Source organism: Cebus imitator, unplaced genomic scaffold (assembly GCF_001604975.1).
Source record: "Cebus imitator isolate Cc_AM_T3 unplaced genomic scaffold, Cebus_imitator-1.0 Scaffold458, whole genome shotgun sequence".
Classification (NCBI taxonomy): Eukaryota; Metazoa; Chordata; class Mammalia; order Primates; family Cebidae; genus Cebus; species Cebus imitator.
Window position 1 is genome coordinate 900761 of NW_016107773.1, and position 11854 is coordinate 912614.

Sequence of the window (11854 nt, forward strand, 5' to 3'; positions counted from 1 at the left end):
ACAGGCACGCACCACCATGCCCAGCTAATTTTTTGTATTTTTAGTAGAGACGGGGTTTCACCATGTTGACCAGGATGGTCTCGATCTCTTGACCTCGTGATCCACCCGTCTCGGCCTCCCAAAGTGCTGGGATTACAGGCTTGAGCCACCGCGCCCGGCCCCAACTAGTTTCTTAAAGTGTCTCATACACAAGAGGTCAGTAGCTTTCACCTTAAACTTTTTTCTGTATGTATTTAGTCAATTTCTTTGAGGTATGCTTTTCTCTCCAGAATAGTTAGATGTAGGTATACCACTTTGAGGTTGACACTAGTTTACCTAGAACTTACCTTCTGCAAATCTGTCTCTATCTCCATCTCTGTCTATCTATCTTATCTATCTATCTTTCTATCTATCTTATCTATCTATCTGTCTGTCTGTCTGTCTGTCTCTGTCAATCTGTCTGTCTGTCTATCTAAAGCAAATTCATGCTCTTCTATTTATTGAATCAAGACCATAGACAGGGGTGAGGGAAAGAATATGGCAGGAATGGGGATGTGTGTTATCTGTGGCATAAGGAAACTTTACAGAACTAGGGTCAAAAGTATACTTTCTAGTTCTTTCCTATGACCTTTCACTTTGATGTAGTCCTTATCAGGCAACTGAGGTTTTATACATAAGGAAACTTGACAGAACTGGGGTCAGAAGTATACTTTCTAGTTCTTTCCCATGGCTTTCCACTTTGATGTAGTCCTTATCAGGCAACTGAGGTTTTATATAAGTCCCCTGATTCTTAGAACATGAAAATGTTGTATTCAAGTTTGGTACCTTGAAACCACAAATTTTGTAAAAAAAAAAAAAAAAAAAAGAAGAAGAAGAAAACTGAATGATTTCCTCATCAAATACATATTATCTGTTATATAGCCATGAGCAGTGGTTCTGTTGAACACATTTATTTTATCAGATCCTAATCCCAAACCAGACATAGAATGGAAACTATGAAGATAGGATTAAATAACTTCTGAATGTTTGAAAATAGTGTACTTGAAAATACCAGATTTTTTTTTTTTGAGACAGGCTCTCACTCTATTACCCAGGCAAGAGTGTGATGGTACAATCTTACCTCATTGCAGCCTTGACCTCCCCGGCTCAGGTGATCTCCCACTCCAGCTTCCCAAGTAGCCGGGACTACAGGGTGCATGCCACCACACCCAGCTAATTTTTTGTAATTTTTATAGAGACAGGGTTTCACCATGTTGCCCAGGCTGGTCTAGAACTCCTGGGCTTAAGTGATCCTCCCACCTCAGCCTCCCAAAGTGCTAGGATTACAGGAATGAGCCACCATACCTGACTGAAAATACCAGGTTTTTAAGTATCAGCACTACCTTTTCAATCTTTTCTATTATGTTGTGCTAAATGGTGTTTTTTATTTAATTAGAGCAGTGCTGTTCAATAGAACTTTCTTTGAGGATGAAAATCTTTTATGTCTCTGCTGTGTGGTATAGAGCCACAAGTGACATGTGGCTTTTGAGCACTTGACACATCTTGTGCAACACAGGAACTGAATTTTTAAGTAATGTATATTGCCACATGTGGCTAGTGGCTACTGTATGGGACAGTATAGGACTAGATGATCTATAAGGGCTCTGCTTCACCAGTGTCATTTTTTTTAACTGATAAAAACCTTTAGTTTTTTTTTTTTTTTTTTAAGCAATGTGTTATTTAAAAGAATTCATAAAATACAAGTAAATAAATTCACTTATTGCCTGGGCATATATCCTTCCATACTTATTTTTTCTGCGTACGTATTTTGGAAAATGGAATATCTGCCATTTTTTATCAGAGATACAATCTACCTCTGAAAATATATGATTCTAACATTCTCATTTTTGTTGGCATTTGATCAGGGTATAGAAAAACAGTAAAAGCACAGAGGATGGTTGAGAGATTATGATATGAAGAGAAAATTTGATTGATTGTGGTAGACTTGGGGCCTACCTGAATGTCGAGAGAATGACTGTTTTCCAGTAAGAAAATTCCATTCTAGTATTCTAAAAAAAAAGGTCTGAAGTTCACTGCAGAAAGCAAGCTACATAGTACTAAGCCACTAAGGGGACGTGGAGCCAGGACTTCCTACCTTATTAGTACTTTCATCATCCCTCTTGGGAACCCAGCCTTGTTGATTAGCCTCTCTGCTTTCTCTCCTTGTAGTTCAACCTTCCTTCCTGTTTGTTCCAAGCCGTTCTTTTCCAGATGATTTATTATGCATTTCTGTACAGCTTTTCCTCCTCTTTACCTATAGCATGGTGCAGTTCTTATTTCCACCTAGAGGTTTTCAAAATTCCTAGGGGTGGGCAAGTAGGCATAAACAAAGTTCTTCCCTATCATCCTTCTTATTTTTTCACCTTGACTGAAGAGGTAGACAAAATAGAAATAAAGACATTAAGGGCATGTGTTTGTAGTCCAAAAGAACTTCTCTGGCAATTTTATGTAGTTGACAGTGACATTCTGAGTTCAGGACAGATTGGACTCCTTGGCTGAGAGGAGTGAGGAGATAGGACGGTAGAGAAGAGGGTAGAGCAACTCTGGAGGAAGCTTTCCCCTCACCTTTGCCAGTCCTGTTATCCCAGACTTCACCATGATTAAAGATGAGGGAGGCACTCAATAAAGGGATCTAGTGGGAAGCTTGTTCCAGACAGCCAAGGAGGGAGGTTCACACAGTTCCTTTGGCCATGAGGTGGAGTAATTGATCCATGTATGCTATTTGTGTACAATTTTGGCACTTACACCTGTATTCCAATGTAATGAACTATTCCATTAATCTTATATTAATATTTTTTATTAGCTTACATTATGGTGGCTATAGGCCAGGCAAGAGAGTTAAGAAAAAATAAATTGCCAGGTATGATGACTCAAGCCTGTAATCTCAGCACTTTGGGAGGCCAAGACAGGAGGATCACTTGAGTCCAGGAGTTCAAGACCAGCCTGGGCAAAATAGTGAGATCCTGTCTCTATTTTTTTTAAAAGCCTTGGGGCAAACAGGAGTATGGAGGGGCAAACAGGAGTATAGAGGTTTGGGTGCTAACAGAACAGCAGTGTCTTACTGCTTGGAGTTCTCTTGTTTCTTGTCCTATCACCATAGCCTTTGGATCACAGCAATTGTTCCATGACTCCATACTTTTCAGTTCTTGAATATTTTTTTCTTTATTCCTCTTGTCTCTGTAAAAAGGAATCAACTGGAGTTGGACTGTAATACCAAGTATTTCCAGAAGATGTCACTATTTAACAAGCTTTACAATATAAATCATTTAGTGTGACACTGTCATCTTGTTGAAGCTTGTTGTCTTTTTTTTTTGCCATCAATTCTGTATGTTTGAAATGCTGGGTTTTAAATTAGTTAGAGTAAGGGATGTTTGTAATTTCCCTAAAATGAGAAGTAATATGCAAAGGTTGATATCAGAAGTCATATGCTCACTTTGCAACACCAAACAATACTGGCCCATTTGTGTTTTTCAAAAATAATACTCCATAATAAATGGAAGTGTATATTGAAGCATAACAAAAATAGCACATAAAAGTGAAAAGTCTCATAAACCCCATTCTCACTACTCATGTAATTGCTGTTATAAATTTGTTTAAATGTTGAATAAAAATGGTTTCATAGGCAACACAGTGTCCTACTAGTTGGTGTTTTAAATAGCATTATTCTGTCTCTGTGTGCATTGGATTACCAGGTTCTTTTTAATAGTTGCATGGTTTTACATCATGTAGATGAACTTAATTAAATAGTTCCCTGTTAATGGACTGGACATGTTGGTTCATTTTTGTGAACAATTGATACAGTGAACATTTTTTTTTTTTTAATAGTAAAAAGAGAGACAGGGTGTCACTATGTTACTCAGGCTGGTTTTGAACTCCTGGGGTGGAGCGATCCTCTTGCCTGTGCCTCCCAAAGTGCTGTGATTATAGGCATGAAGCCACCACACCCAGCCCAGTGAACACTCTTGAATGTTCCTTTGTATACTTGTCAGTGTTTTTGTAGCATTGATTCCCACAAGTGGGACAACTGGGTTAAGCGGCATGCATGTTTGCAATTTAACAGGTATTGCTATAATATTTTCAAAAGAGGCTATGCCAGTTAATACTTTCACCAAGAGTGCTTATTTCCCCTCAGCATATCATCAGGCTTGAGTTTTGCCAGTATGGGTGAGTGAACAGTAGAATCGCATTGTTTTACTGTTTGTTCCTCAGATAGACATAATTTTACACCTTATGGCCTTTTCTTCTATAAATTGTCTGTTTGTGTTCATTCTCCATTTTCCCATGGGTTCTTATTGTTGGGGCCCAATATATAAAAGGGTATTCATTACAGAGCTTTTCTTTCTGTTTTGGTTCATGTCATGCCTAGGTTTTTACCCTTTCTATGGATGTGGAAAAAAAAAAATTCTCCTATATTTTCTTCCAGTCCACTTATGGCTTTATTTTTTGCATTTAGATTTTAATCCATCTGGAATTTATATTTGTGTATGCTGTGAGGTAGGGACCATACTTTTATTTTTTCCCAAATGGATAACTAGCTGACCAAACATCATTTATTGAATAATTCATCTTTTCCCTACTGACTCGAAATACCATCTTTATTGTATACTAAATCCTCATATATTTCTGGGTCTGTTTCTGGGCTCTACTTTGTTCATACACTGTGCTGGTACTGCACCACTGTAATTGCTGTGACTTTATGGTATGGTATGGTTTCCTCTCTGCTAGGGCAAGTATAAGCTCTTGTTCACCTGCTCTTTCACCCAAATTTTCTGTCCTGAATCCAGCACAGCCAAATTATGGTCATTGTCACCACCAACTACAGTGGGTGTTGAGCGTTCCCCGTTGAAACACCTGTAAAGGTTTTTATTAGATTCTGTGATAGCAGAAAAGTGGGAGCCTAAAAGGTATTCCTTAAAGGACTACTAATCAGATCTGGTTTCCCAGACAATGCTGAATATGACTGGGCCTGGGCTAGACTTTTGAGGGACATATCCTTGGGGTTGGTTGTGATATAGACCAGACCTTACAATTTGTTTGACTCATGGGAATCGTACAGGGCCAGAACCAGACACCTGTCATGCTAATAACTTCCCTCACAATTCAGAAGTCACTGTGATTGAAGATGGGTTGCTGTTATGATGCTGTCCACTTAAAAATGTGTGTAACCTATTTTTTGGACTCTTGAAAACATCAGATTAGTAATGACCAATTAGGACTTTTTAATTTTTACTAATCTCTACTTGAAAGTTATCTAGTCATTCATTTCAGGAAACCTAATTCTTACAATTCATATCATTTAGAATATCATAATGCTATGTACATTAGATAGCTAACTTCTCAAATCTTCTAGTTCCCATTTAATTTGAAGTTTGTGTATATGCATATACATATGTGTGTGTATATAGATATAGTTTTGTTTCGTTTTTTTTTACTAGAATGACCAGTCAACAGGGGACATAAAAGTAATTGGTGGAGATGATCTCTCAACTTTAACTGGAAAGGTATGTAACTTGAAGAGGAAGAAAAAAAAGCACTGCATACCAAGAGTCAATTAGTAACACTGTGCTTTCAATCAATCACTAAGAGATAGTTTACATAGTATAACTAAATAGGTTATTTAACCCTTGGAAGCAATCTAGGTTAATTGTCTTTCCCTAGGTCATGTAGCAAAAAGACAGTAGAATCCATCATTAAACTTAAATGTCCATGTTGCCAAGTACTGCTGTCTGCCTCTGTGGAAATTTAATTTGGGATCCTTCAAAAAATATTGATAGGGGAAAGATAGCCTTTTTTAAACAAATAGACTCACATAGTTTCCTAAAAGATAGCAAAGCAGTGTCATGTAGTGGCTGAAAGTGCGAGTTCCAGAGACAACTGATTCAAAGCCTGACTTAGTGCTCCCTACCTCTGTAACCTTGGGCAAGTTACTTACCCTCTCTGTGTCCCATATGTGATTAGGGTGAGGTTGATAATAGCAGCCATAGAGTTAAGAGGATTAAGTGGCCCGGGAATGGTAGCTCACACCTGTAATCCCAGCACTTTGGGAGGCCGAGGTGGGCGGATCACCTGAGGTTGGGAGTTCAAGATCAGCCTGACCAACATGGAGAAACCCCACCTCTACTAAAAATACAAAATTAGCCAGGTGTGGTGGCACATGCCTGTAATCCCAGCTACTTGGGAGACTGAGGCAGGTGAATCGCTTGAACCGAGGAGGCAGAAGTTACAGTGAGCTGAGATCACACCGTTGCACTCCAGCTTGGGCAACAGGGTGAGACTCTATCTTTTTTTAAAAAAAAAAAAAAAGAGGATTAAGTGGTATAATGCAAGTAGAGCTCTTACAATAGTTTCTGGTAAATAAATGCACTCAATAAATTCAGACATACTATTATTTTAGGAAATCTCAAAAGAGTTTTCTTAGTACATTAAAATTCTCCTCGTGTGGACCATTGGTTTTGGTATGTTGTGCTTCCATGTAGTTTATCTCAAGATGTTTTTAGATTTCCCTTTTGATTTTTTGATTGACCCATTGGTTGTTCAGGAGTATACTCTTTAACTGAAAATAATGGAGATATTAAGGTATTTTGAATGTTTATCTCTAGTACATTGAAAAACTTTTTGAGTAACTAGTAATAAATGATGGAATGCTGCTGCTTTTTTTTTTTTTTTTTTGAAGTTGCCAGTTATTTACTTAAATTGTGCCAAATATAAAGGCATTAATCTCATAAAAGTTTCTTTTTTTTGAGATGGAGTCTCACTCTGTCACCTAGGCTGGAGTGCAGTGGTGCAATCTTGGCTCGCTGCAACCTCTGCCTCCTGGGTTCAAGCAATTCTCTGCCTCAGCCTCCTGAGTATCTGGGATTACAGGTGCCTGCCACCATGCCCAGCTAATTTTTGTATTTATAGTAGAGACAGGGTTTCACCATCTTGGCCAGGCTGGTCTTGAACTCCAGGCCTCGTGATCCACCTGCCTTGGCTTCCCAAAGTGCTGGGATTACAGGTGTGAGCCACTGCTCCCGGCCTCTCATAAAAGTTTCACAACAATCCTATGAGGGAGAGGATATCCCCATTTTACAGATCAGGAAATTAAGACGTAGTAAGGTTAAAAGACTTGCCCGAAGTCACAGAACCAGTAAGTGGTAGAGCTTGAATTTGAATGCAGATCTGACTTTAAAGCTCTTTTCTTCCTTTAGATTTTTAGTTTTCATTTATTACTTGAATGAGTATCTGTAAGAAAACTTTAACGTAAATCTGAAATTCTCTGGTCCCATATCAGGGTCATGCCAAACTAATGTCCTCCTCAGCATCTTTGGAAAACTTCAGAGGAGAAATTAGAATATGTTGACTCTTTGCCCCTCCTGTTCATTTCATATACCACTGCTAGACCTGTCCTTCCCTTTCAGCATGCTTTGTCCATATTTAGAGGCCATCGAAGCCATTACTCATCTAATCAGTTTTGAGTACTGGAATGGACCTAGCCTTTTAGGCCTTCTATGATTTAGTTTGATCTCGTCTTTCCCACCTAATGGCTCTGTTCTACTACATAGGTCTGATGTGAAACAGGTCTCTGTTTCTAAAGTAACTTTGTTTTCATGATAGTCACAGTAAAGTACATTTGTTATGGAAAAATCAGTAAGTGTAGATTGAGTGAAAGTTATTTCTTAGTGGTAAGATTATGGGATTATTTGAACTTTCTGTTTCATTTTTTCTTTTTTTTTCTTTTTTTTTTCTTTTTTTTTTTTTTTTTGTTTTTTTTTTTGTTTTTTTTTTTTTTTTTTGCTCTCAAGATAATTTCTATCTCTTTTTGTATTTATTTATTTTTGAGACAGAGTCTCACTTTGTCACCCAGGCCAGAGGGCAGTGGCGAAATCTTGGCTCACTGCAACCTCCCCCTCCCGGTTCAAGTGATTCTCCTGCCTCAGCCTCCCAAGTAACTGGAGATTACAGGCACGCACCACCATGCCCAGCTAATTTTTGTATCTTTGGTAGAAACGGGGTTTTACCATGTTGACCAGGCTGGTCTCAAACTCCTGACCTCAAGTGATCTGCCACCTCAGCCTCCCAAATTACTGGGATTACAGGTGTGACCCACCATGCCTGGCCTCATTTTATCTTTTGGGAGCATTTTTGTGTGCAGATATATATGTATATAAATATTTTCCCTTTTTTTCCAGCTAGTACTTGAGCATATGAACTTTGGACCCCAAATACCTGTGTTCAAGTCCTTAATACCACTTACCAGCTATTTTCATTTTATCAAATGGCCTCTTATCCTCATTTTTGTCATTTATTAAGTAGAGACGTAACTACTTCATATAACATTAAAACTCAATAATGGTATTATTTTATTTTTTAGACTCTAGTATCTGTACTCCTTGTACCATGCTGGGATTCGTTTGAACAATTACATGGTTTTTTAAAGTATATTATTAAATTTGCAATTTACTTAGAATTTACTGGGACCTTGTACAAATGGGAAAAAAAAACATAATTTTGTTACTCATTTGCTGTGTGCCTTTGGATTGTTCCTATTTTTTGTATTCATTTTCTCCCCATATCCTGAGCTCCACTTTGAATAAAAGGTAATTTTTTCCTGCCTATAAAATTGGCTATCAATAGGCTGCAGTTGTTTATAGCTGCTTCACTGAGGATAACTCAGCATGAGAGAAGTAGTAAGAATTTCTTGGCACAAGTTATGGGCTAGCCTTACTTCATTCTGTACTTGGACCTCTTTAGGCTTATCTTATCCAAAGATAAACTGCTTTGAGACATAAAAAGGTTAAAGCTTTACTTGGTTAAAACTTTACTTTTGATACCTAGAACAGTGAGTCTTCAAACCTGTATTTGCATGCCCAATTTAGAAAAAGTTTTCTGAGCATTTACCCCTAATATATGCATTTTTAAATTACATATGATTTGTGGTAATAATATTATATATATTTTAAAATACATATAAAAATATAGATTAAACAAGGTGAGGTAAAGAATTAAACAGTTCTAATCTTTCTTGCAACCCAGTGGATCTTGTATGCCCTACTCTGGTAAACACTGTCTTAGAAGAATATATAGAACACTAAAATCTTGATGCTGTAGTTATATGACAGAGTATGATGAGAGCTACAGATAAACAATACAGCATGAATCTTTTTGTTGCAATGTTTATAACCATTATGTGAAATGCTGCCTCATTCTTATAACTAGCATAAGAACAGATGAGACTTTCTCTGCTTTGAGGGGTAATTATTAGATGGCATTTTCTGTATTTTCTCTTAAGGGCCCTTCCAGCTATAAAATTCTTAAATGTGGAAAGCAAAGTGAAGGTTTATGGTGAGGGGAAGCATTGGTATCATTTTTTAGTCTAATCCAAGAATATAGACACATCCAGAAAATGCAGATCAATTTTAGCCTAATGAGAAAATATATTTTGAATTGGAGTACATATGGTAAATTAAATTATATGCTTTTTGAATTATTGTACAAATATAATTCTTAGAATGTTAGAGGCAGGAGACTAAGAGACCAATTAGTTCAAGTTTCTCATTTAACACATGGGAAACTGAGGCCAGAGAAATTTCAAGACTTGCCCAAGATTAGACCTCTTGTTAAGTAATAAAAGTGTCTTAAAAACAGATGGGTCAAATTGTGCTTTTAAAATTTCCATTACAATGAAAATTTCTGTATGACAGGCTTCCAAATTCCAGCAGATGGCCTACTTGTTTAAGGGAGAGTTTGATATAATGTATCTAAAAACAAGAGTTTGGATAATTCCTTGGGGTGGTTATGATATGATTTGACTTATAATTGGAAATACCGTCTTATTCATTGTACCAATTTTCATTTCTCTTTTTCTTCTAGAATGTCTTGATTGTGGAAGTAAGTTCACATTTACTTTTAATACAACATTTATGATTTTTCTAACTTAGTGTGCACCATCCTAAAGGTAAGCCAGGGAAAGAAATTCCTCTGCATCAGTTTTAATGGTGGGCCTGTGTTCTAAAGGAGTGAGACTGGTTTTTTGTAAAGACTACTTAATAATTTGTTTTTACCAATAATGGAATGATGTATTTCCTACCTCTCTCTTTTAGTTTGAAATATTTTCTTTCTAAACATAACTCTCTCTCTCTCTCTCTCTCTATATATATATATATATATATATATATATATATATACACATACACACACACACATACACACACATATTTATGTTTTATATATCTGTATATATCTTAGACTTTGTTTTATGTAATATTTGGTACATAAAATAATATTTATAATTTATAGACTATTTCCATTTGTTATGTCCTAAAGTATTTTGTATCTTAGCACGGAGAGGCTAAGCAGTCTCCTAGGGTTACCAGCTAGTAAGCTAAGGGAAACCTTTACTTCCTTTAGCTCAATGGTTCTCAAAGTGTGGTCCATAGACCAAAAGCATTAATATCACACAAGAACCTACTGAATCAAAATATCTGTGATGAGACCCAGCAAGGTATGCTTTAACAAGTCTCTGAGTGATTCTGATGCATGCTAAGGGTAGGAGCACTTGTTTTTACTCATGAGTCACTTTCTCATTAAGGCCTTCCCTGGCCATCCTATATAAAATCTCATGTTTTCACCCTATCTGCTTCCCATTCCTCCTCAATACTTTTATTTTCCTGATCCCTTATCGCTGTCTAACAGCCTCTCTCTCTCTCTCTCTCTCTCTCTCTCTCTCTGTGTGTGTATATATATATATATATGTTAGTGTATATATATATATATATATATATATATATATATATATAAATAAATAAATATTTTGGTCTGTGGTCATCTATTGAAATCTTTCTGTCTTACTGAATTCTACAAACATCTAAAGCACAGCTTGTGATCCTGCCTCTTACTCAGACCCCTTTCTCCCATTCTTTAGTCTTTAGGCTACATTCTTTAGAGTTTTTCAGTGTGACCCCCAATATACATTACCAACCTCGTTTTCCAGAAGCTTCCTTTCATTTTCTCCATATTTTTCACTGCTTCCTGGAGCTTATACCTCCATTTTCCTGCCCCTGTTGTTTGTTCTTTATTTCTTTATTTAAAATAATAGTTTTATTGAGCTGTAACTCACATATCATACCTTTCACCCATTTAAAGTGTACAGTTCTATGGTTTTTTTATTATATTCTCAGCATTGTGCAATCGTCATCACATTCAATTTTCAAACATTTTCATTGCCCCACAAAGAAACCCAATCCCCTTAGCCATCACTCCCCATTTCCCCTTCTCCCAGCACCTAGAAAACTGATCATCTGCTTGCTATGTATAAGATTTGCTTATTCTGGACATTTTGTGTAAGTAGAATCACACAATATGTGGCCTTTTGTATCTGGCTTCTCTCACTTAGCTTAATGTTTTCAAGGTACATTCATGTTGTGGAGGTTCATTCATGTTCTGCACACATTTCTTTTTATTGCCAAAATGTATGGATATACAGGTGTTCCTCAACTTAACTGTGTCCTGATAAACCCATCTTAAGTTGAAAATGGATTTACTACCTTGATAAATCTATCCTAAAGTTCAAAAATCTCATGTTTAACCATTGTACGTTGGAGACCATCTGAATTACATTTTCCATTCATTGGTTGACAGACATTAGGTTGTTTCCACTGTTTGCTCCTTATTTCTTGTACCTGAAATGTCCTTATTCCCTCTCTTCTTATCTCACATTTAAGTCATTTAATTAAGGCCCAGCTCAAAAGTCACCTTCACAAAACCTTCCTTGATACCCCTTTCCTCCTCAGCTCACTTGGACCTTTTGCATTTATTTATTTATTTATTTATTTTTATTTTTTATTTTTTTTTTTTT

At 36.7% G+C, this 11854-nt stretch overlaps 1 protein-coding gene across 1 annotated transcript in view; it reads left to right on the forward strand.

The window, feature by feature from the left end:
* Positions 1-11854, forward strand: part of HPRT1 (hypoxanthine phosphoribosyltransferase 1) — a 37544-nt gene that overhangs the window by 17509 nt on the left and 8181 nt on the right. The window contains exons 4-5 of the mRNA XM_017511977.2: positions 5454-5519; positions 9871-9888. Coding sequence (XP_017367466.1) covers positions 5454-5519; positions 9871-9888 — 84 coding nt within the window. The remainder of the gene's footprint in view (positions 1-5453; positions 5520-9870; positions 9889-11854) is intronic.